The 26,221-nt window shown below is 39.8% G+C and overlaps 1 protein-coding gene across 5 annotated transcripts in view; it reads left to right on the top strand.

The window, feature by feature from the left end:
* Window positions 1-26,221, top strand: part of CNGA3 (cyclic nucleotide gated channel subunit alpha 3) — a 43,222-nt gene that overhangs the window by 5,602 nt on the left and 11,399 nt on the right. For 3 of the 5 annotated variants that reach the window (XM_080570569.1, XM_080570567.1, XM_080570566.1), the window contains 7 exons: window positions 3,214-3,345; window positions 11,890-12,006; window positions 14,255-14,434; window positions 16,058-16,111; window positions 19,490-19,621; window positions 21,815-21,922; window positions 22,772-22,878. In XM_080570569.1, the coding sequence (XP_080426695.1) occupies window positions 3,245-3,345; window positions 11,890-12,006; window positions 14,255-14,434; window positions 16,058-16,111; window positions 19,490-19,621; window positions 21,815-21,922; window positions 22,772-22,878 (799 nt within the window). In that variant the 5' untranslated portion in view covers window positions 3,214-3,244. The remainder of the gene's footprint in view (window positions 1-3,213; window positions 3,346-11,889; window positions 12,007-14,254; window positions 14,435-16,057; window positions 16,112-19,489; window positions 19,622-21,814; window positions 21,923-22,771; window positions 22,879-26,221) is intronic. The other 2 variants (XM_080570568.1, XM_080570570.1) reach the window with 2 other exon arrangements.

The raw sequence follows: 26,221 nt of genomic DNA, 5'->3' as shown, positions 1-26,221 counted from the left end.
TGAAGAGCTCTCCAAAAGGTTTGTGAGGAGCCTCACGCCACTGCAGTGTTCTCCTGCTGGCTGACTCCTGGCAGCACCAAGCTCACTGTGAGCTGCTGCCTAGACAGACTCTGGCTGGGTTTGGATGCAATTTCATGGAATTTGGAAGAGAGAAGCATTTCAAAACACACTTATTGTTAGGAACCTTGGAGGTCTAGAAGGAACAAATACTTCTTTATCGGCCTGTAATTTGTCAGAATTTCATGTGCTTCATGCAAGGCCGACTAGTTTATTCGGGTCTCACCACCTTCCCTGTACCCAAATCCCTGCGTTGGTTATTTCTGCCAGTCCTGTGCTACATCTCCCTCTACCACAGCTGGGCTTGCATGGCACTTCTTCCAAAAATATATCAATGTGCTTTACTGCTTAATGGTGGGCTTGTGCTTCTGTGATTTTTTCCCTCCGCCTTTCTTCCATTCTAGTGCAGAACAGGGGTTCAGATTGCAGTGTACATTGAATTGAGATTTTACAGCTGAAATCACTGTAAGGGCTCTGAAGTGAGCTCTGTTTGCCCACATATTTTTATTTTATAATAAAATCTAAAATTTTTAATAAAATATCTCCAATAAAATATAACAATAATTAACAATAAAAGGCTTCTTATTCATTGCCTTTCTTGGTCATTCTTGCCGTGGTATTGTTCTGCGGTATATTTTGTTTAAGGGCAGGACTAAGAGTATTCCAGATGGGTCTGCACTGTTGTTTCATGGAGCAGTTTTAATATTCTTTGTGTTATTAACACTACCCATGTATACATCTTCCCTCATCTTGTTAGCTATTGTGTCAGCAGGCCTGCTTGGCACTGAGCAGGGCATTTCGCCGAGCTGTACGTATATAATGTTCAGGTTCCCTTTGTGAGAGCACACGGTTAGTTTGGGAGCCGATAAGGTTGTAGTTTACACGCTTTTTACCGGCATGCATTGATTTGCATTTCCCTACATTGCATGTCACTTGCCATCAAGTCGAGAAATTGATCTAGTTGATGTGGGTCACCGAAGTTCCCTGCACTCCTCTTGTTTCTGCAGTACTTTTTGCCATCCTGAGATCTTGTCTCACTGCTCGTTCTTTACATCCACACCATTAATGTCAGGTATTCACATGGAAGCCTGAGGAATATTGTTCTTAAACTTCTGCAGTGGTGAAGGTTGACTGTTCAGTCCTGTTGCTGCTTTCTGTCTTCTTAGCTAGCTTTTCATCCAAAGTAGTGTTGGTTTTATATCCTGCAGCTTGTTTTGTTTCTTCAGTAGTCCAGCTTTTGAAAGTCTAAATAAAGCGTGCAACTGTTTGCTGTACTCACTACTCCACGGGCGTATTCAAAGCATTGCAGGAGATTAGCAATATCCAGCATCTATTAGTGGTGTCTAATTCCAGATTAGTAATATCTAATTCCAGGAGATTAGTAACATCTGGAGAAGCCATGCCGGTTTCAAGCTTACAGATATACTTACAGAGGCAATGTTTCTTTTTAGTGAGGGACTACCTGTTGCTGGTAGAAAATTACTTACTTCATCCCTGGATTTCAGAAGTTTATTATTATCTCATACTCCTATTGTCTTACCAGAGATACTCATTTTGTTGGATATCATAAGCCAGGTGACTTTAGTTTAAGAACTGCTGTAGATAGACATCAATCTGATTGTGAATCGTCACAACTAATGACGGGGTTATTGTTGTGTTAGCTGGCAGAACTAGTGAAGATCTTAACTCAGTGCTAATGTTGTGTTGGAAATGCATCCTTAGAACAAAGTTAGTGCTTTGTTACTTATGAATTGTTCTGCTTTTCTCACCATCAGGTTTTTAAAACTTTGAAGTAGTATAAAGTGGAAGTCTAATGAGGTACCTGGGGAATACATTATGCTGTTGAGTGGAAGAGTGACAACTCTCCTGCAGTGTGACGGAGAATTCTATTTCAGTTTAAGAAAAAATTGATTTGGCTGAGCTTTAAAGGAGAGTAGTGACTATACAGCGCAGTAAAATTCAAGCAACTCATGCCACCTTACTCCAAAGCTCCTTTTCGTTAGACTTAGCGTAGCTCCAAGCAGTGGAAATGCAACAGGCAGCAAGAGCAACTATTAGTAGGAAGAAGCAATTTGCCGCTGTGCCTTTTGTCTGCGCACAATAATTTGCCATCAGGAAGCATGCTGCTCTGTTTTTAAATGAAGTGCTCATAACTCCCTGCCCACTGCATTGTAGCCTCCCATTATAACATCGAGTTTTGGGACCTGGGCAGTGAGAGCGTAAATGGTAGGCTACTTTTGCAGGTTTTGGTATGCTGAACTTGAAAGAAATCAGTAATGACTAAAGGAAAACCACATTTTAATCTTATCTCAAATTATGTTCAAATTAATATTTGAGAAATGGCAGTTAAATTTAAGCTCACTGCTGGGGCAAAATAAACATTCAAATCACCAAATCGCCATTGTGCATAACCTATCTATTTCTGTGGTACAAGGTATGTAATAGGAGCAATAATTATAACTCAGAAATGATTAATGAAAATTTTTCCTGGAGATAAGAGATTTTTGGTACTATATTTACTTTGAAACAGATTCATTTGGCTGGTTAATTTATTAAAATATTTCTCTCTCAAAGGCTGAATTGTTTGAAAACAAATCATATTCATTGATATTTATAATGGATATACAGTTACAGTTACAAATTACAGTTACAAAAATGTTTTTTGAACATACAAAATTGACTCATTTTGTAAGAATGTTTCAATTAACATTTTTATATGTAGTTATATTTTTAGCATAAATTATCTTTGCTTCAGGAATCAGTTCTTCGGAGTGAACATTGAAATCTGAGAGTGGGTTCAAAGACCTCTTTATTTTTTTATATCAATATGTCATAGAAACGCTTGTTTTTTCCCTAGAAAAGCTTAAGTTAGCTGATATGTATTTAAAAACAGACAGTTTTGTATTTACTGAAGAAAAATGAGAAATTTGAAACACTAACCAGGTTTCCAAGAGTTAAATAAGGTAAATGGGGACTATTTCTAGACTCATTTCATTATGTCTGGCTGTCATATTGTGTGTGTAAATAACAATGGCTATTCTTTAAATGGTTGAATTTGCTTTTTACTGTTGTGTTGGTTTAGTAAATCACTGTTTTTAAGAACTCATCACATTACTCTAGCAGCCTTCATAAAACGTGTTTTTTCTTCTTTTTCAGCTATCATTTAGATGTTAATATGTAAAGCAAAATGGCAAAAATCAACACCCAGCACTCCTACCCTGGTATGCACAGACTGTCTGTCAGAACTACTGATGAAGATATTGAAAGGATTGAAAATGGCTTTATCAGGTAATGCGTTCATTTCATCACAGTCACATTGCTGCATAATTTGCAAGAGGACAGATTGCTGCATATATTGTGACAGTCCTCTGGCTCTGCATTTTGGAAGTGTTATACCACATCACTGTTGACCCAGTGTATTTAACTGACTTAGCAGTGTATATCCAAAGTACAGAAGAGACAGCGATAAGAAGGTTATCATGGCTTGTAGTTTTGGATCTAGAACCTGTATTACCTCAGGAATAAATCATATTCACTTTAGTGGTAATTATAACAGCTCAATAAGGAGAAACATCTTTCTTGAGTCACCATGCAGCTTGCAAGAACCTGTGTTTGGAGTGTGCTTGGGATTTGGAGAAAAAAGGATCCTCCCAGTGCCATGCGGTGAAAAGCCTTAGGAAGGTTTTTAAAAGCAACCTCTTCAAACTGCCTGGCTCCTGTGATAGGGAACATATATAGCATGTTAAGGTATCAACATTTTTGTAGTGTCTTTTCAGAGCCTCTCACTGTACAGTTGAACTGTAATGGTTTCTTTACATCCACTTTCCTCTGTTTCAATAGTTTTGAAGTAACTGCTTAAAATAGAACTGCTTAAAAAGCCCAGTGTGCTTAGGACTTATTTTTCACACAGCACCAGTCATTTCTTTAGTCTGGGCAAATGCTGCTGGGCCTGCTGGAAAGTGTCTGATGATCCACAGCACCTGTACAGGCCTGAAAAAGTGGCCTGCTTTTGGCTTGTGGTTAACCACCTCAGCTATGGGGGCCTTTTCAGGTGGTCTCTTGCTGATCAACTGTGTACCCAGACCAGAGTATTCAAAAGCCTGTAGGTATAATAGGACTGCCTGGGTTATGATAATTTTGGATTGCATGTTCCTAGCATGTAGTATGGATATGATCCCTGTCCTCTTCAGATTAGTCTTTTTTTTTTTTTTTTTTTTCCTTCCTGCTTTGCTTACATGATACCTTCTGGCATGTAGGTGTAAAAATGGAGCTGCTTTTATTCTGTGCAGTATGGCTTGCTTGACTTAGTTATACTACCTTGTGGTGTTGGGGAGATTTGGAAGGGCCATGTCACTTTGTCTCCATTTACAGTCATACCTCAGAAACAGGGAAAACACAGATTGAAATGAGCCTTTCCTTCCTTATGTAATTTTTTTTTGGGGGGGGGGGGGGGGCGGGAAGTAGGGTAGAGAATATTAGTGATTGGCAGCTCACTCACAAAACGGTCCTGCTAGCAGGGATGTGAGTGTGGTTATAAAGATTTAAATGTAGAATTAAATCACTGCAGTCACCTGCAGTTTCAGAGGCAATGACTTATGACAGATAAAGGGACTGAAATATGAATTGCACTTTATCATGATAAGTGTGGTCTTGAAGAGACATTTATTTAAAATGAAGTTTGTTGTGGTCAGCATTAATTACAGGAGTACATAGGTGAGTAAAAAGATACAATCTCACTCTGTAAAAGAGATCACGGTTTAAGTGTTTTGTTTTTTCTTTTTAAAGGGAGGTTTAAGGTTTTTGGCTCACTGAAGTGATTGCCAGTGAGTATATATAATACCTTTGTAATGCTGCTGAAAAAAAATTGTATGTATATGGGCAAAACTACGTATGATTGTATTCATTAGAACACAAATGTATTTTAGACTGTTCAATCTATAAGAATATGATTATTATTTGCCAGAAGACAAATTTTTAGCTTTTTATAAGACAGAACTCTTTCACTCTGTTTAATTTGGCAAAAGTTAATCCTTTTTTCCATGGAAAGAAAATGTGAATTAAAGCCAAGGGAGAGATTGTAAATGCATCTGGAAGGCTGGGAGCTTGAAGATAGTAAAACACGTTTCATTTATTATCTGTCACAAACATCAAAGATGGTTTCTGTTTCCAGTTCCATACTTACAGCTTCAGTCATTGTCAAACAGAGGCTTCCACTTTCAGATCTTCATGTTGGAGATGGTTGTGGGACATTGGTCCTTAACCTCATCCAAGGAAGAATTCTGATACGCATTTTTCAAATTCAGGTTAGCATGTTCTAAAACTATAGACAATAGGAAAACAAAACAAAACAAACCACGGGTTTTCTAGACTAGTGAAACTTCTTATCTTCCTCTGACTCCTGTTGGCTGTAGTTCAACAAAGCAATTAAGCACATTACTTAGTTCCCATTAAAGTCAGTGAGTGTTAAATTTATGCTTAATGCTAAGGATGTGCTTAAGTGCTTTTCTGCTGTGGAATGTGGTACTATCAAGGAAAAGCACTTACTGAAACAATTAACAGGAAGCTGCTGGTGGTCTTTAAACTGTCGTTCTCTGTTATACCAGAGATAGTGATACATATGCCCATATTCTTATAGTGTAGTGCTGTAAACCCAGTTCATTTTGTAAAACAAAAATCAGCAAAACAAAAAATAATAAATGGGTCTTGATTTTTAAAATCCAGCCTCTCTGTAGAAATGGCTCGCATAGGAGAGAGCACAATAGCTTACAGATGTGGTTTTGCTATCTAAATTTTGGAAATGGGATTCAGGTGTGCCCTGTAGACATCTGGATTTCTGTGTCTTTATGTGAGTAGGTGTCTGTTTGTACTAGCGTCAGTGGAGACCTAGTCAATAATAGTCAGTGGAGCCTAGGGAGCTGTTCAGCTTACCCTGAATTTGAATGGCTTTTCAGGCTCCTTTGACTGTGTTTATTATGAGAGGTATTTGGTTGCATAAACACAGGCATCTAAAGCTATTTGAAATATCATAAGAGTATTTGAAACATCTAGCTGGCACTAAAGTGAGACCTCTATACTAGACTCCTCTATTGAAGCAAGTGAATCGTATCCTAAGATCTCAATTGACTATAATGGGAATGTAGATAGCTTATATTAGACACCTGAATTTAGGTGACTGCCATCTGGAGCTAAATCTTGCTCTTGAAGTCTGGCTCCCAGTTATTACCCCAAAGGGCTTTGCCCATTCCTCTTGAACTGATCAGAACATCAGAACAGTCTCCACTAAATGAAAGTTCTGGGTTATTTCCATGCATTTTCGGTGAAAATAGTCTTCTAGGGTTTACTTCATGAACTTTGTGCAAACATAGACCCAAATTAAGGCAAGGGAAGGGTACAGAGCAGGTGCTAATGTAACTATCCTTCCTAGAGTTTACTCTGATAGATAGCTCGAAAGCATGGGAATAAATTGGTCCTTAGAAAGCTAAAGAGAAAAGTGTATGTTTCCCTCCGTGAGAAATGGAGCAAAAAGTATTTTTCAGCATAAGTTGAGGGGCACTGTCATCTGCTGGTGTTTCTACTTTGTAGCCTGCTCTCTGTTTCTTGGCACACTATGTATTCTCTTCTCATGTTGATTTCTGGCTGTGTAACACAGTAATGGATTACTTGGACAGTAATGGCAGTGGTTACTGTTTTGCTGCAGATACCGGACAAGCTCACGGAGTCCAGACAGGAATGAGTTTATGTTTGTAAAAATAAAGTAAAAACTAGGCCATGTGTGTTGAACATGTTGCATCAAAAGCCCAATCTGTAACTGTCTCTTTCACAGAATCACAGAATCATCTAGGTTGGAAGAGACCTCCAAGATCAGCTAGTCCAACCTCTGACCTAACACTAACAAGCCCTCCACTAAACCATACCACTAAGCTCTACATTTAAGCATCTTTTAAAGACCTCCAGGGATGGTGACTCAACGTAAAGCCAGTTGACAAATGAGGCCTCTTGTGTTATCTGCACATGGTTAAGAAAAATCAGAAATGAGCACATGAGTTGTATAAGAGGGATTTATAATAATGGAAGAAAGAGATTATTTTAGGTTTACTTTTCAATTTGCATTTGGGTGAATGAAAGTGGAATGTGTTTATGATTGCTCTATAATGTTGGACAGGTGCTTTCTTAAGGTTTACCTGGCAGAGCCTTTTGTGTATTACTTGTAAAAGTAAAATGCAAGCCCTTTAGTGTTGCCCACAAAATTATTTTAATTTTCATGAGTTGTCTGTATGTTATAACTTTTTTGCAAGGTAAACCTGAATTTACATATCAATTTTTATATTTAAATATAACATAAACCTAGTTATAGAAAATCTTGATGCACATATAGAATAATACAATCAAGCAATCAAACGAAAATAAGGAATTCAAATTTTCACTAGTTGAGTCCATAATCAAATGTGATTCCAGTAGTTGTGTCTGAGAGTTTTGCCTTTTTTTTCCCTACAATTTAGCAGGCTTTTTTGGAGCACCAGATACAAATTTTTCACAGAGTACGTCTGATCACTCCTTGGTAAGAATCTGACCGGAGAGTAATTAAATCACTGAAAAGTTTTAACTGGTTTTATGGGACTGTGAATCAGATTTGAAGGTCTGTTAAGCATGTTGATTTTTTTTTTCACCTAGATTTAAACATTATTTATTCAACATACCTCTGGCTCTAGACACCAAAAGCCATACCCTGAATTTTTTCCAGAATCAAAGCAAATTTTTTATTATTTTTTTAAGAATGTCAGTAAATCCTCTGTAGTTACTGCTTGCAGGAGGATAGGAAGTTGGTAAAACTTCATGTTACAGAAATACAAAGTATGATGAGCCTGTGTAGGGACAGTGGAGCACACCTTTCCACATTGCTGAGGAATATAGAGTTGATGACCCTGCACACGAAGCACTTAACAGATGATGTAATTAACAAGCATGACTCTGTGCTGATGAATGGAGCTAGAGGGACAGTATTGCTTTTGGTACCTGCATTCTTAGCCTCTTGCATATTGTCAGCAGATGCCCAAATGGAATAATATCAGCAATAAAGGAGAACGTAAATAAAGAAGTGTACAAAAAAAGAAATAAGGCTAGTTAACAGTGCCTTTTGGATAGCAGTTCTCACCTCCTGCTTGGCTCTTGTTCCCACTAATAAACCAGCAGAGTTACATCAAAATAGAACATTGCATGGTGTTAAATTTGTTTCACTGTGCTCATGGAGGCTAATGAAATTGAAATAGATCTTCCTCTGAAACTTCAGCAAAAATCTGTTTGACCTGATTTCCTGGGCCTGACTTCTGTGTCAAGTTTTCTTCAACTGGCTGAGGAAAAAGAAAAAGAAAAAGAAAAAGAAAAAGAAAAAGAAAAAGAAAAAGAAAAAGAAAAAGAAAAAGAAAAAGAAAAAGAAAAAGAAAAAGAAAAAGAAAAAAAAGTTATTTTCTAAGAACTCTTTCTGTCTCCTTTAAAAATGTATTTTCAGGACTCAAATAAATAAGAACAGTAGCAATGTTAGAATCCATTGCTGTCTAAGATCACACAAAAATTATATTTTCCTCTAAAGAGGAATATAAAGTCTTTAAAACAGGCATAGCAGTGCCATCTAAAAGACTGTCTTGAGTAGTATCATCTCCTTGACAGGAATGTAGGCAGATGCTCCAGGAAAATAAATAAATAAATAAATACATAAAAATTTTGTGTGTGTGTGTGCAAATTGCAGGTATCTACAAAATACTCACCTTTAATACTCTCCCAGCATCCAGCTCAGCAGAATTTTCTGAATGTGGGCTCAGTGTATCTTGTTGTCCTTAATGTATTTCTGTCCTATGAGTTTGCTCATCCTCCCCTGCAAGACATGTTAACGTTGGCATCCATGATACTCGTAGCACCCACCACATAAACTAGGTTATAAAACTTTTTCAATACTAACCAGCATCTTTTGGTGCTTTGTATTAGAAGAGGAGAATAAAACGGTTAAGAATTTCAGGGTTCAGGTGGAAACAGTTAGAGACCTGCTGCTCCACCTGGACTGTCACAAGTCTATGGGGCCAGATGGGATCCACCCAAGGGTGCTGAGGGACTGGCAGATGTGATTGCCAAGCTGCTTTCTACCATCTATCAGCAGTCATGGTCATCCAGAGAAGTCCCAGATGACTGGAGACTTGCTAATGTGACACCCATCTATAAGAATGGTCATAAGGAGGACCCAGGGAACCACAGGCCTGTCAGCCTGACCTTGGTGCCAGGAAAAGTGATGGAACAGGTCATCTTGAATGCAATCACACAATGGATGCGGGACTACTGGGTGGGGGATCTGGCCCAGTCATCATGGGTTCATGAAAGGCAAGTCCTGCCTGACCAACCTCATCTCCCTCTGTGACTGGGTGAACCGCCTGGTGGATGAGGGAAAGGCTGTTGATGTGGTCTACCAGACAAGGTCTACCTAGACTCCCACAGTATTCTGCTGGAGAATCAGGCAGCCCATGGCTTGGACAAGTACACTCTTTGCTGTGTTAAAACCTGGCTGGACAGCCAGGCCCAGAGAGTGGTGGTGAACAGAATGAAATCCAGCTGGTGACGGGTCACCAGTGGTGTTCCCCAGGGGTCGGTGTTGGGTCCCATCTTCTTTAATATCTTTATTGATGATTTGGATGGGGGAATTGAGTGCACCCTCAGTAAGTTTGCAGACGACACCAAGTTGGGGGGTAGTGTCGGTCTGTCGGAGGGTAGGAAGGCCCTGCAGAGGGACCTGGACAGGTTGGATCGATGGGCAGAGGCCAATGGGATGAGATTCAACATGGCTAAGTGCCAGGTCCTGCACTTTGGCCACAACAACCCCATGCAGTGCTACAGGCTTGGGGCAGGGTGGCTGGAAAGCTGTGCAGAGGAAAAGGATCTGGGGGTGCTGACTGATGCTCTCCTGAACATGAGCCAGCAGTGTGCCCAGGTGGCCAAGAAGGCCAACGGCATCCTGGCTTGTATCAGGAATAGTGCAGCCAGCAGGACCAGGGAGGTGATCGTCCCCCTGTACTCTGCTCTGGTGAGGCCGCACCTCGAGTACTGTGCTCAGCTTTGGGCCCCTCACTACAAGAAGGACATCGAGGCCCTGGAGCGTGTCCAGAGAAGGGCTACGAAGCTGGTGAAGGGCCTGGAGCACAAGTCCTGTGAGGAGCGGCTGAGGGAGCTGGGGTTGTTTAGTCTGGGGAAGAGGAGGCTCAGGGGAGACCTCATTGCTCTCTACAGCTACCTGAAAGGAAGGTGTGGGGAGCTGGGGGTCAGCCTCTTCTCCCAGGTAACTGGTGATAGGACTAGAGGGAAGGGCCTCAAGTTGTGCCAGGGGAGGTTCAGGCTGGAAATGAGGAGATATTTCTTCTCAGAAAGAGCAGTCAGGCATTGGGACAGGTTGCCCAGGGAGGTGGTGGAGTCACCGTCCCTGGGGGTGTTCAAGGAAAGGTTGGACGTGGTGCTTAGGGACATGGTTTAGTGGGTGACATTGGTTTTAGGGGGATGGTTGGACCAGATGGTCTTGGAGGGCTTTTGACTTAATGACTCTGTGATTCTGTGATACCATGAGTTCCTATCTCTGGTAGCTTGGTTGTTGGAGTAGAAATTTTAAAGTTTAAATTCTTTGTTTGTCAGCTTCTCTGCTGTGAGTACATGTAAAACTGAGTTGCTAATTATCCTGTTGTGGGCACTCAAAATGCTATTGCCAGTTCTTATGAAGTTCCTGCAAGTATCATATTCAGTGTTTTTCTGGCAATGCAGATTAACAGTGAGAATTCTTGTTTGCATTACGAAAGGGGAAAAATGTGATCTTTGATGTGTTAAAGTCTTCTAAAACGAATCCTAAAGAATGAAAAACACAGAGAAGTTTTGATGAAGTCCTGGTTCCAGTGAAGACAGTTCCAAAACTCTATTACTGAAAGATAAAACTAAATTTTCATCCTTTTTCATCCTTTTTTTTTTTTTTTAAATTCTAATTATTTCATTGCTAATAAGCAGTCTTACAATTACAGGAACTCATGCAAGTTGGTAGACACTGCACACAGCAGTATAATCACTGTCTGCAGTTTCACGCAACTGTGATGCTGTATTATTTTTTGCATATGCCAGTGTCCTGAGGTGCCTCATCTCATCATTACCAGAGTAGCTTTGAACATCTGTAGCCTCTTTTCCTAAACAATAGGTGGAGTTTCACTGAGGAAGCGGGCAGCATTACGGCTTCAGTTATGCAGCTGGTGGCAGTAGGCTGGTAAGAACAGTGATGCTGCTCAGCATAAACTACAGTAAAATCACAGTCTTTCGATCCAAGCAACAGTGAAATGAAAAGGGGTGCCTATTTCCATTGAGCCATGTGAAGGAACAATAGTGATAGAAATTTCAGACTGTTAAACTGAAACAATGTTTGGGAGAACAAGACTGAAAAAAGCAGTGGGCAGTCACTTCAAAGCCCCCTGGAGATGTTCTCCATGTTAAAGGAAAGCTGCTCATGTGCTTTCATGAGCTGACAGAGTAGCAAATGTGCTTCCCCTAGTTGTGTATCTGTACACCAGAGTCATATTGACCAGTCAGGAATCTGCTTCTGAGCTTGCTGGCTCAGGTGGCAGAGCCTCCACTGACTTCGTTTGGTATTGGATGGCTCCAGAAAAGTGGGAATATAGGCTTAGCTTTATATTCATCAAATGCATGCCATATTACTAGAAAGAGGACAATTTGCTGCACAGTTTTCTGATGCAGTAGAGTTAAGAACTGGTTGGGGGAAGATTTGCAGTAGGCTATATATAATTAAAAAAAAAATTGCTTTTGCAGAACCCATTCGCTGTGCGAGGATACGTCTTCAGAACTGCAGAGAGTCATTTCTGTCGAGGGAGGACATTTATCTGGATCCCAGACGAGCTCATTCACAGGCAGGGGAGCAATGGCAAGGTAACATGCTGGTTAATACCATTTCCAATATTAACAGGTTGGGAAGAGACTGATCACTATTTCAAGGTGAAGTAAGAAGAACTATCACTTTCCAAAGAAAATGGATGGAGTGCAGCTGAAGAAAGTCTATAAAAAGTAACAGAAGGTGCTTTTGATCTTGATTCTGCACTCATCACTCACTCATTTCTAATAAAAAACATAGAATACTAGAGATGCTAAATGAGATCACACAAATTAGTCTGATTAAAAAAAAAAATTGTTTTTACACAACCAGAACTGAGAATATGTTGAATACTGAGGAAATGCATGAAGTGACGCCAGACTGTAAAGTAAATGGATAAGTGTTTGGCTCTGCTTGATAACTGATACAATGGTAATTTCGTATTAAGTAAGACATAATGATGTTTCCCGTGTTGGTAGGTAGCTGTGGCAAGGGAGGAGTTAGGGTTTCTGTTTTTAGAATCCAGTTATGTTTATACTGGGTTGCGAGGCTGAGTCAGCAAAGTTCAAGTCAACCATTTGTTTAAGTCATTTACTGATCTTAAAACATAAGCCTGAAATAGAACTTAAAAAACTTGTTATGTCTGCTTTAAAGATTTCCAGCTGAGACAACAGAACTGTCTTCTGATACCACTGTTATACGTGCTACAGAGCATATTCAGTTTAAGCATCATGTATTTTAAAGAGCAAAGAAAAAATGCTATAAAACTAGAGTCATTTGGAGTATAGTTTACATTTCAGCCTTTTAGATGGTAGAGAACAAACTTGTGTTTCCCCGTTTGGTTGTCAGATAGTGACACCACTATGTGGAGATTGCAAAGTCTGCAAGAAGTTGATTTTAGGTGGAAGACATGTTTATAGGTGTATGTTTTATAAAAACAGAAAGCATCTAAATGTATAAATTAATATTGAAAGCCTCATTTTTTAATATTTGTTTTTATTGTTTAATTTTATATGGTGTTTTTTTCAATAGGGTGATGAATCTACTAATCTCAGTCTTCTATGTGCACCTTTGCTTTTCTTTTGCCTTCCTGGTAGATTTTGAATTCTCTTAATTGTTGGAAATTGTAGGTGGTTTATATGCTGCTATGCTGGTATAGGGATAAAGAGCTAAAAATAACTTTTTCTAATTTCTGATACCTAATATTATTCCTGCCTTTTTTTGTCCTTTTTCTTTCTGTGTAAGAGCTTCTGGGCAAAATCTATGAGTTAGGCCCTTGATAAATGCAATGCAGTTCAAGGCAGGTGTATTTTACCATAAGATTTAACTTGTTCACATCAGAGTCTTTGTAGATTCTGAGCATATATAATACTAGGTGATGCAGAGGGAACACGAAGAGCTTTCACTGAGTAGCCCAAGGCCTTTGTAAGAAGTTATAGATTGTTCAGGATTTCATTATGGTGTTTTCAGGGACAAGTTTGGGAAATCTGAATTAACACCACTTATGTCCAAGTGGACTGCTTGTAGGAAATAATACAGAATATTGTGTGAATAAGAAATAAAATCTCCTTTGTAGATTTCAGTCTCCATTGTTTTCAATTTTTCAGAAACATCTTTCCATCTGAACTTTGACAGAAGACATTATAAGGATTTGTAACGTGAAGTAGTGGGTACATAAAAAGAAACGGTGATACAGTGTTAAATGGATTATGTTGTCATAATGTTTGGATCATCTTATTTCAGTGCTCTGCTAGAAATTTAGGATGAAGAAATAGTGCTTTCTATGCAGCAGGCAGGTTTACATGCAATTAATACATCTGCAGACAGACCCTTTAAAATCAAAGGCAAAGTGACTGAATTCTTACTGTTCCTTATTTCAAAGTTCATCCTCCCTCACCAACTATTCAGCTTTTGTTTCTATTGTTTGTACCTTGAATGTGTGATCTTGTGAGTATTTTATGTCTCTGATTCTGTCAGGCCAGGGTTCCCTCATTATCACGTAAATCAGAAGTTCTTGTCTGCACCACAACAATTTAGCAAACTTACCCTTAATCAATATTCTGTTGCTACTGCAATGCTGGTACAGTGGACTAGAGACTGATGTGTGAGATACTTTCCTGATCCACTGCAGAGGGTGACGTATGAAATTGTGGAAAGTGTCTAGCTTCACACAGTCCATCAAGTCTAATTTCTGTGGCAGGTGGCAAAGCAGAGAAAAGTCCTCCTGAGCTGCTCTTTGTGGGAATGATTTAAGCCATCTGACATTTTTGTCTGGTTCGGTCAATGTTGTATGTCTGTCCTGTGCAGGCTGTCACGATTTGTCGTATCTCTGAGGTCATGGGCCACAAGACATTTGCACCACGAAGACCAAAGACCTGATTCTTTCCTGGAGCGAATCCGAGGGCCAGAGCTCATAGAGGTGTCCAGTAGGCAAAGTAACATCCGTTCCTTTCTGGGCATCCGTGAACGTCCTGGGGGAGTGAACAGGTAAGAAGGAGTATTTATGTTTTAAGGAAAGAAGACTGAGGGTATGGTATTTTCTTGGTGATAAGGACATCAGTTTTATTTTCAGAACAGCATAAGGAGGTTAGTATGAGAGATGAAGAGTATCTAATGCTGTTCAGGAATCTTCACATAAGCAAAGTGTTATGGCTTTCAGCAGACTTTCTTCACAAAACGCACCTTGGCAAAGATTTTGAAATAAAGGATTCTGATCGTGCTGCTTCAGGCAGAATGGCTTCTCAGCACTGAAATTTTATCGTGTGCTACCTGTGTAACTTGCTGGTGCTGAACTCCTCTCCACAGAGGATGGATGCAGTTCCTATTTCAAGGACCTGGGATGCTGCTAGTTGTGGCTTTTCAGGACAATCATGTTATGCACATTAGCTGCAAGTGTTAGGAAACTCCAAACAACAGCTGTGTGAATGTATCATTGCTTAGTTACACCTACTCAGAAGTTCAGCTGTGAACATTGCAGAAGGCTTCTGATGCAGAAATGAGAAAATCTTTTGGCTGATATCTTAACTGATTAGAATATACTCGGTCTTTGGTATGGGAGGCAGGTTCAGTCTTACCTTAATTTTTTTCCAGGAAAACAACAGAGGCCTGCAAGAAAAAGCTCTATCTGTTTACAATGTTTTGACTTGGTTAATTGTTATTTATGAACATAGGACTTGGTGTTTTAAATTTAACTCCAGCTAAGTTGGGAAAATGAAGCTCAAAGGCAAAAGTTCACCTTCTGTTTTGCATTATGTTTTGAAGTACAGACTCCCATGTTTTTTCACTTTGTTAGGTGGGCAAGCAAGTAATCAGTTGATTTTTTTCAAGTTCTCACCTAGTAATTCATATTAAACCAACAAGCATTGAAGGGCTCTGCACAGTAGTACAGGTGACCTTGATTTGTTGTGAGTCAGCCCAGCCATATCATCTTCACTTGATCTGCTTCCTAGAAATTCAACTCAAAAGCACATTTTGTTGAATTAGCCAGACTGCTATCCTCATGTCAGTCAAGTCAGCAGGCGAGAGGTTTTTTGGATGCCTGGATCAGCAGCAACTGAAGGTTCCAAGTTGTTAGAGAGAACATTGATCCTGGTCCAACAAACCTCTATGAAAGACTATTAGAAGAAATGAAGTTGGACGTATCCATCCTTGCTTTCTCAGTTTTATATTGTTGCCACATTACAGTAACCCTCAGTTGTTCTATTGTGAAAGCTTAATTCTGCAGCAATGGTAGGTGTGCTTGTTACAGAAGCCTTGGCAGTGCATCCCTGAAGAAGACTTGAAAGGATTGAAGAACGTTTAAAATAGCAGCCAAATGTGTACAGGGCTAAAAATAGTGAGTTACATGTTACCGTGCACTAATACGCCTGAGAGCAAGCTTCAGACATCAGATGTGGTCACAAACGTGTATGTCTAACACATGACAAAGAGAAACTGGTGCCTTGAAATAGTTATGCAAAGGGGCTTATCGCTGCAGTCAAAGTTGACCTTCCTAATCTTATCAGTGTATATGCGAGAGGCTAGTAAGTCAGTCTGTCATGTTGGTAAACACGTGTATGAAATGCCAGAAGTCTTTACGCTCTTAAATGTGTTTTATTTAACTTACTGCAGTCAATGGCCCCTGGCCAGGTTTAATGTCAACTATAGCAACAACACCAATGAAGAGTAAGTACCGATAACCTCCATATACCTTCCTACAACTAGCTCCTTCTTTTTTCCCCCTTTCCAGCCTAGTAACATTTGAAGTATAAACTCCTTATGTCTCCTTAAGCCCTTTCTAAGAATATAGTTTAATTATATGAAAGATCTAGTTTTCTTAGTACTAGAAGCATCCTTCATGACTCCTGTCAGCTTCTTTTTGTCTGAAGTTACCCTTACCTTCCAAGGAGTGAATTGGATTAATTAGACATTTAGTCCCTACCTCCTATAGTTCAACTGGCTGATTTTACTGCATTACCAATGGCTATATTAATGCTTCAGTTTTTAATTGAGATTCATGTATTCGTTTTCTAACAGTACTTTGTCTCTTTTGACATACCAGTTCCCTTTTGGAAATCCAAGTGCCCCAGAAATTTCTTGCTGTCACATGAGAAGTAGATACGGAGCAGGGTACCAAGAAAACCGTTATGTGGGCAGTCTAAATGAAAACTAGCCTTCTTTCTAAAATGTGTGTTTTAGTTCTGCCAGGTGTGGTTGGTGTAAATGTAGAGAGAGTGACAGGGAGCATAATAAGGCTTGCATTGCAACAAGTTTTGACAAAAGCCATTCTATTTTTGTATTTGACAAGATATTTCACAGTTTTGGACCAAAGAGAAATCTCTTGAAAAGTTGAAGAACTTCTATAATGTAAAATCACCCAACACCAATGTTTGTTACATGTCTTAAACCACAACTACTTGAGGACATATCTGCTCTGCAGCATACAGCAGCAATTCTGCTCTTGTGCATGCCAATAGTTAATTTCTTTTGTTGCTTTCCATATGAAAAGAAACAACAAAAAAAAAAAATCACCAGGATGGTTTCTGATTATGTCAGACACACTTTCAGGAAATTCTTTTTTTTTTTTTTCTCCAAATATATCATGGTTGAGCAGCAAGCGTCATTTAAAATGTTGCTGCACATATCTGAACTCAATGCACATATCTGAACATATTTTCCTGCTCCTGAAGCATTTTTGTTTTGTTTTGTTTGCATAGCTTTTATTAAAACTGAAATGGGAATACAGAGAAGAGTGTCAGAGATGTATAGCATTTTATTTAGATTGGGATAAAAAAAACAAAAGAAAAACACTAGAAACCTGGAGCCTGACCTACCTGACACTAGAAACCTGGAGCCTGAGTCATGTCCCAAAGGACCAATTAGAATGGAAATACTGCTTTCTTACCCTGTTTCTGACAATGACTCATGTACTTCGGGCAAAACTTTCATCCTTTCAGTGTTTCATTATTTCTAAATGAAGCCAACACCTGTCTATCTACCTGTGTGACAGTCTGAAAATTACTTGATTTGCAGAGTATTTGACAGATGAGAAATGCAAATATTCAACCAATTCAAAGACTTTAACATTGTTTTTATAGGGGCTGATGAAAACGTTTTTTAAGTCTGAAGGTGCATCCTCCTTTTGACATGCTGGAGACAGAAGAGATGCCACTGTAGTGCTGGCCAGGAGGACAGCACAAACAGCTGTTATATTAGTTACTGGATTCCACATTACTCAGTAGCACTGATGAAGAAAAAAGATGCAGGTCTTTTTGAAGCTTAGTTTTTATCATTGTGTAGAAGACGTAAGAGTTCCTGCCCTTTGGGAACCGTAGCTGATATTTTCAGCACTTCGATAATGGCCAGCCTTTTCCTCTGAGCAACTTTGACTGCCAGGCTACGGATTGTTGGGATTATGATAAATTAGAAGTTACCTCAAGAGAGAGACGCACAGGGGCCACAGAAAAGAAAGAGTCTCGCTTAGGAGAGGTATCTGTGTTTGACAGGTATTCTTTCTCAGGCCAGAGAAAAAGTGTCGGCACCAGCTGCTTGGTGAAATAATGTTTTTTTTTCTCTCTCTTTTAAAACAACATGTAGGAGAAAGATGGACTTGTCAAAATATTCCCTCTGAACTTCACCACCACTGAAACTTTTTGATTGATTCTCTGTCTCAATCTACTTTTCCTTGCATAACAACAGCCACAAATGTACAGAGACACTTCCCTTTGAAAATTGTTTACTCATAGTTCTTTCTTTCCGGTAAGAATGCCAGACATTTGAAGTACGGAGGAGCTGCATGGTAATGCTAACAACAGCAACTGTGAATTGGCCTTTAGGTCAGGCACCATGCATAGTAATGCACACTGAAATCCTGGCATGTTTTCTAAATAGGAAGGAGTCTGGGGGGCAGATTTGAAGGAGAAGCAATACAAGTCCAAGGGGCCAATGGCAGAGAAAAAAATATTTGAGTAGTGGTTCCTGCTGATGTGTAGAAGTCAGCCTTGGTAAATGAAAAACTGTTTCTTTGATTTGAGATACATGCGTAAATAAGTCAGTCAACACAAAAATTCTTTTCTTCTCCAGTTTTGTTCCATTGAGGTGTGTAACTTTAAAGGTTTCAGTGGAGTTGATTAATTTGAGGGATACTTCCCTGAACGTAAAGGAGTGCAGGATTTCAGGTTTCTTCTAGCAAATGAGTCTGAGATTTTCCAAATTACATTGCGATACTGCATCACTATGGAAATGTCTAAGGGTAAAAATTGGAACAGGAGAATTGAACGAGAATTTCACCTCATTGCTGATAGGTGAAAGCTATTCTTAGACCTATCGTATTCATCTTAAAATTGGTGACTGCTGTCTTCTTCCAGGCACAAGTCATCTCATCCTACTGCTAAAATAGGTCAAATTAATTGCATTGACTATAAAACATTTATTAGGTGACTACCTCGTCTGTAGATGTCTGAGATTAAGTGCAATGAGATGCATCTCTTTTCTCTACATTTGCTGCTTTTGTTCAAACATTGATTGGGATTCTTCTCCCAGGCAATTGTTGAAGCCAGAGGTAATCAATTAATTATAGCTATGTTGGTTTTATAGAACTGTGAGTAGAGATTCAGCCTCAGTGCATTTAATCATCATTAAAGATTCAGACAAGTCACTGTGAGGTTTTGGATATGCAGCGAAAATTGGCAGTTTGTTAAGCCATTTCAAGGTCTATTATCATTAAATAGATTTCTTTCTAAATACCTGAATTCTAAAGGAAGAAATGAACTGGAAGCATTTAATTAAAACCAACCTGGTACATTAATGTGTGAAAAGGTCAAGAAGGCATGGGTGCCTAATGCACAGAATCAGCCAGCTGGATACCTGATTGTGTAATGTGGTTGTGTTGGTTTGAAAGGCCTCAGCCTGTAAACCATTTATACCATTTGGATGAATGGTTCCTTTGAGAAATCCTGTCCTACTCCGTCCAGAGTCCAGATCAATAGCTTCCTGTACCTCAACATCCATCCTCTCCCCTACCTGCTAGAAAACTATTGATAAGACTTACAATATGTTGTACAGCAAAAAGGAAGAAAAGAAAGAGGTTAAAGAGGAAAAGAAAGAGGAAAAGAAGGAGGAAAAGAAGGAGGAAAAGAAAGAGGAAAAGAAAGATGACAAAAAAGATGACAAAAAAGATGACAAAAAAAAAGAAGAGTAAGTATAAAGAATGTGCTTGTAACGTACCTCCTGCACTCCAGAGCATGTTATGGCATTTCATTGTAATACTCGCACTACAATTATTATTCTGTAGGCTGCAGAATTTTATCCTGTCAAATCTTAAATGCATTTTCCCCTTTGAAAAGGTGCAAGTGCTCAACAAACTTTTGTCTTTAGTGCCTGTCTTTACACCTGTCATAAGCAGTAAAAGAGTTTGACTGCCTCTGGTCAATTTGGTTTGCTGTTCAAGATCACTTTATTCCTATCGGGCCGTTTTAGGATAGCAGCCTTCTTTGCAAACCTGCTTTTTGTGGTTCCAGAATATCTGCAATGATTCAGAGCTGACACACCAGAAGTCTATTTCAGATGAAAAGCAAAAATTTTACATGTAGAATATTACAGTTTTACTAAGAAGTATAGTTATTACACTGACTAACATATTCAATTACTTAAAACACATTACAGGTCTTTACTAGAATTACTAAAGTTTGCTCCTGCTGGTTAGGAGGTACCACTGTATTTCTGCAATAAAATGAGGTCATTTGAATGCTTTTGATGGAAATGGATGCCAGTCTTATTTTGTTCCCCGAAAACATATCCAAACACAGCACTGTTTAGTATTACCAGTCATACAAAATAAGAATGGTAGCAGATAAGAATAAAATGCATTTCGGTGGACTTCACAGTTAAGTAGTATGTTAGATTCATATATTTCAAGTTTATATATATATAAAAACTTTATATAAATATATAAACTTGAAATATATGAATCTAACATATATATATATGGTGGCATGTTGTGCTATGTAGGCATCAGGACATGTTGTTAGGAATAGCTTCCAAATGGAATTTAATTAATCTCAAGATCTTGACTTTTTTAATCAAAGCTTTATTTGATTTGAAAGCCTTTGGTCTAAGGATTGTCTTCAATTCTCCTCAGCTTCAGTTACTGTATAATGACAGCCTGAGCTTCACGGTACCCTAAAACATTTAAAAACATTTCAGCAAAGGTAATAAATGTTTCAGTGTCTAAAAGGTAGTGCACTCTATCATGCGAAGACCCGATTTTGTGGTCACCAGTTTTGAGATGATGACCAGTGTTGTTGAAGAAATCGGTCAAATGTGCCAGAAGATGGCAAAGAAAATACTTTTTAGATTAAAGCTGCTTCCTTTACTAACATTATAATCTGTACATTCAGCTGATAGCATGTATAATGCCAGACATATATACAAATATGAAATAAATTCTCATGACATTTATATATTTTTTTCATTCTTGGAGATTTGGAAAAGTCACACTAATACATATCCAAGCATTGCCTGCACTATTATACAGTTCACGCTATCACCTGTCACTATTGGAATAACTTCTACAGCTGTGGACCTCACAATCCACTAATACGTTTTTCCTCTTATTATCTACAGTATGCCTACTTGCTATCTATTGAATATCAAGCTTTTTCTTGCTGGAGAAAGGCACTTTGGAGCATACTGTACATGTGCCACTTCACCAGGCTGTTCTTTAAAACTTCTCTAAGTTCCAGGCCTCTGTGCTTCATTTAGCATCGCTCTGTGGTGAGGCCAAGGGAGCCTGGGCTACAAATGTGTGAAATTTGCTTTTACTACATAATACATGTTTTAGTTCTGGTCACGCAGTGTGTGGGGGGGGTGTACGTGTATGTGCGTGCATGTTGTGTGTGCACACAGAGCCTTACTTGTGTAAACATGTATCTGAGTATATTTGTGTTTTACTTGTTGAAATGCGTGTTCATGCAGTCATTTCTGTAATAGAAGGATTTGCCAAAACCATCAAAATTAATCTGCACAGGAAGGCTGTTCCTCTAGCAGTGGGCCATATTCTTCTAGCTGGAATGATGATATGAAAGATTTAATGTTTTATTTTGTCTTTACTGGGGGTCGTATGCAGAAAGGATGTTATTTTCAGCAATTTGAATAGCTGTTTTTCTTTCCACTCTCACTTATTTTTTCCAAAGCTGGGTCAAGCAGAAATAGAGTGTGCCAGACAGGATGAAGCTAGTACTTGGTATCTCATCTGGGATGCTGGTGTGGATACCTTCTCTTCTTAGGCAGCTGTGAGTTAATCATGAGATGAGCAGCCTCCGGAAGAGGGAGTTCCAGAAGGCTGCTTCAGTACATTTCCACTATAAAGCTACGTGTTTTACTTTCCAGGAAGAAAAAAGAGATCTTTGTGATAGATCCTTCAAGCAATATGTACTACAACTGGCTGACCATAATTGCAGCACCTGTGTTCTATAACTGGTGTATGCTAGTGTGCAGGTACGGATTGAAGTCAATAACAATTTTAGGTTTCAAATTTAAAGTCTCGTTACATTTCCTGTATACATCCTCCTCCTCCCTCCCTGTAGTTTTTTGGGGTAGGAGATTTACAGTTCACGTACAGTTCACTGTGAGTATATGGCCAGTGTTTCTTTTCATCTGCCTTAAAAAAAAAAAAAATGTAAATTGCAACGAGCGCTGGCTGTGGCCTTTGCGTGCCACCTACTGGCTAGATGCGGTGATGTGCCTTGGCCACTGGCACGGTAACCCGTGCTGATCCTCCAGTAAGGAACAGTAATGAAGGTGTGGGCAATGAAGGGTCATCTTAAATTAACATGAGGTATCTATAGGTGCTTGAAGGGCAGGAGGATTTTATTCGAGATTTTTCCCTTTTAAAATGTGAAAAAACAACTGGAGTCAAACTAAGGGAGTGCTATGGAAGTGGTTCACTTTGTGCCAAATGGCAGGGAGAGGTGGAGATAGTTTACCACTCAGAAGCAAATCTTTTATTTGGGAGTCATCTTAATTAAGATGTGTATCGAAGTGAGACTGGGATGCCTGGGGATCTCTCACATGAAATCTGCTGCATGTTTATATGTAGGGATATGTGTATCCCTCCATATCTGCATGTGTGGCAAGTATGTGATTGAGTTCTGCTCCTGGACTTTGAATTCTGGAAGATCCTAGTGTCCATTTATACATAGCTTCAGTGTACAGATGTCTAGGCATGGAGATAAGCTGCCCTTAACTTGCTCAGTGCCAGTAACGTGCACTAACATGCTGTTAGAACACACTCTGCCTGTATAGTTGGTGTAATGTTTTTTGCATCTTTTTTCTTTCTTTCTTTAGGGCCTGCTTTGATGAGCTACAAATTGACCATATTAAAGTATGGCTGTTCTTGGACTATTGCTCTGATGTAATCTACGTTTTTGACATGTTTGTTAGATTCAGGACAGGTGAGTCCTTCTGTGGTTGTGGTTTTGCAGTGTTTTCAGAAGAAATGTGGATGTAAAAGCTAGAAACAAATTCCCTTGTGAGATCTGAGCAGTGTAATATCCTGTCTTGAGCAGAGTCCAGCAACGGAGGCTTTGGGAAGATGAAGTGTCATGGATTGTTTTCAGGCTGGACTTACCAACACCTGAATTTCACTTGTCTCCAAATTCAGTCCTATCAGTGCTTAGTAGGCATGCCACATGCTGACTGAATAGCGTTCTCCAAAGCTACACTAACAGGCTGTGTGGAGAGGGGAAGAATAAGGCACTTCCAATGCTGCTACCACTCTGTGCATGATATATTGTTCATGCATATTATTGAGCAAGAAGCCAGCTGCATCCCACAAGTACTGATTTCTTAGCCAAGCTGTGCAGCAGCCTGCTCAGAAGTGACAATTGAGTTTAAGTGCAAGACCTGGCACCTTCCTCGGGCTCCAGTCTGCAGCCCTCTGCTAGACAACAGTAGCACTGCTCAGCTGGCAGCTGTAGGCTCTGAGAGGTCCTGGCTGTGTGTAGGATATGGCTGATCCGGCAAGGTGGTGGTGTGGGGTTAGCCCAGGCACCTCTTCTGCAGTCCTGAAGGAAGTGTGATGCTAAAGGATTTGTGAGGACCCTGCCATATCTTTAATGATGTGTTTCTCTTCAGCTTCTTCTGCCTGTTTCTGTAGTCTAGACAGGCTGAGATCTCACAATTGAGTGTGCCCAACTGATACTGATTCTAGCCTTAAAGGCAGCATCTGTTTTAAACTAAACAAGGTCATGGTATAGGCCTAACAAATGACACGCACTGATCCATACCATTAAATTGCTAGAGTAGTCCTTGATGCAATTTGATCTATTCCAGCTAGCACTCCCTCAAGCAGTATCTGGGCACAGCTGGGGGTACAGCAGAGCTGGGAGTTGTTCGTGGTATTATGTCTGGAGGGGGCTGGGAGAATTTCAGTGTATGAATAGAAGCTGTCATGGTAGCTGCTCTCAGGGACAGAAAATATGTCCTGGCTCGTTCTGTTTACCGGTACAGCCACAGACCCAAATGCACCTTGAAAAGGTTCAGAACTGCACAGATCATTATAAAAACGAGAGTTCTTCTGAAATCTTTTTGATTTTTACTTTTTTTTTTTTTTTTTGAATAATGCTGACAGCTTGACAGTAATTACGGCTTGTGACAAGCTGTAAACATAATTACAAGACAAGCTAAAAATGCTGTCACTTTGGGAGACACACAACCCATTGCAGCAAGCTAAATTCTTAAACCTAGCAAATACCTCATTCAACAGAAAAGTCTGTTTCAGATAGCGGCCTAAATCTCGAGACTCTCATTTTGGGGGGTAGGTGGGCTTCAACTTTGTATAAGCCAACGTCTGTTAAAAAGCCAACTCTGTCCTCCGAGTTCCTCTTCTGCAGTTTTATCTGTTACTGTGAAGGGAATTACTGGAGCAGAAATTGGGCAATACAAGTTACAAAAATTCCGTGGTCTGTCCTGATGATGACTGCATGGCTGCCAAAGCGTGGTGAGAAGGTTGGCTCCGCAGGCCTGGGTTGGAGCTGCAGAAATGCCTCAGAGGTCTGAACGCTTTGGTGCAGGTGTGTGCTGCAGTTTCAGGCACTCAAATACAGGAGTCAGTTCTTCGAGGTGCTGAAATCTTCGACAACTCACTTAACAACCCCTCCTGGCTCTGCCTGCGCCTGCTGCCTTCTCCGCTAACTCTGTGAGGTCCACCTGCCCTGGGGACAAAGGTGCTGGTTTGGGGAAGAGTGTGGCTCCTGGCTGCCTAAGGGTAGGGGTGACTTCAAACCAGGATTTGGGCAGCGCCACAGCTACCGTGATCCATGGCAGCCTCTCTGTGGGGCGGCTACAGGAGCAGTTTCACCGTATTTCACCTACCTGGTGACAGTGTACTGTGAGGCAGAAAGCACTCACCTCTCAGCAGCTGGTCAAAACTAGCATACACTGTGTTTTGATGCTTTCAGAAGGTTTTCCTGCAGGAATCCAGGTCTGTGAGGGGACAAAAAAGAGCAAAGGAGCTGTTATCTCCTTTCAGGAGGAAGGTGTTTTCAATGGTAGTTTTTATAATGGTGAGTCGGAAACGCAGTTGGCCTGATTTTCTGCTTAGGTATTGTTAATAAGGGCACATTTGACCAGCTCTTTCAGTAGTTTCCTGGGAGGTAACACATCCATGGCGAAAGAACTGTTTCCCTTTATACTCACCATCAATTTACAGACACGTGAAGACTGATCCACACATACACGAGGCAGACGTACAGATCTGGAGACACTCCAGAAATACAGCGATGCTGTACAGCTGCTGTGCAGCTTGCTCTTCCTCAGCAGATGTTTCTCTGCGAAAGTCGCTGCTTGTAGATTGCCAAAAGATTAGCAAAATGTGATAATCCCTGATAAACAGGGAATGTTTTGCTTTTTGCTCAGTGCACTTTCCCTCCTGCCTTGCCTACTGCACAGGCACTTGAGCATCTCCACTTGTCATTGCAGCGAGTGTTTTGCAGTGAATAACTTCACCCGTGGAATATATTTAATGCCTTGAGCTTTCTGAGGTAAAAACCAGCATTGCAGCTCTACTGCTCAGGCAGCCTGTCTGAGTAGTCTCACACAGATGCGGTTTAAGTCTTCTCATAACTCTTAAAATCTAATACACTCCAAAATCTTTTGAATGAAAAAAACACTAATGTACAGAATTCTGCTTAGTAGCTCTCTCTCTGGAAGCTCACAAAGAAAAGCAAACCATTTTCTCCGAATGAAAAAGAAACTCCTGTCAGCTTTAACAGTGGGTACAAGAGAAAAAGCCTGGCTCCGGGGAAAAAATGGATTTCATGATCTCAGGGGTATTTATATTGTTCTGAAAAAGTTTCTGGTAATCCATTAAACCTACTTATTCTTGGTATTTATTTAAAAATATTCAACTCTGATTTTATACACAATTGCTTCAATGCATACTTAGCTTCGGTTATTTGTCATGCCAACGATTCGTGAAAAATTAGGCATACAAATTTCCCTGTTCTTTTTGCAAAGATAGCTAAACGACAAAGAGTCAGCTGTCCCAGAACAGAGCAGAAAGCTGCGGGGAGCACTGTGGTGTAATGGAGTCAATGCTCTACATTGTTATTTACCAGTTTAGAAACTTTCAATATTTCAATTGAAATATTTCAATTTACAGTGAAGTGTTTTTCATTTAATGATCTCACAGTCTATTCGTGTCAGTATGCGTAGCAGTACGAGTTTTAATATTTTCAGGTATCTGAAATGTAGGTCACTCGGTACTGTTTGTGGTAATTCTGAACTGCCCTTCTA

Source organism: Anser brachyrhynchus (genome assembly GCF_964034855.1).
Source record: "Anser brachyrhynchus genome assembly, chromosome: 1".
Classification (NCBI taxonomy): Eukaryota; Metazoa; Chordata; class Aves; order Anseriformes; family Anatidae; genus Anser; species Anser brachyrhynchus.
Note: the sequence above shows the minus strand (reverse complement) of the source record. Positions and strands in the feature narration are given on the sequence as shown.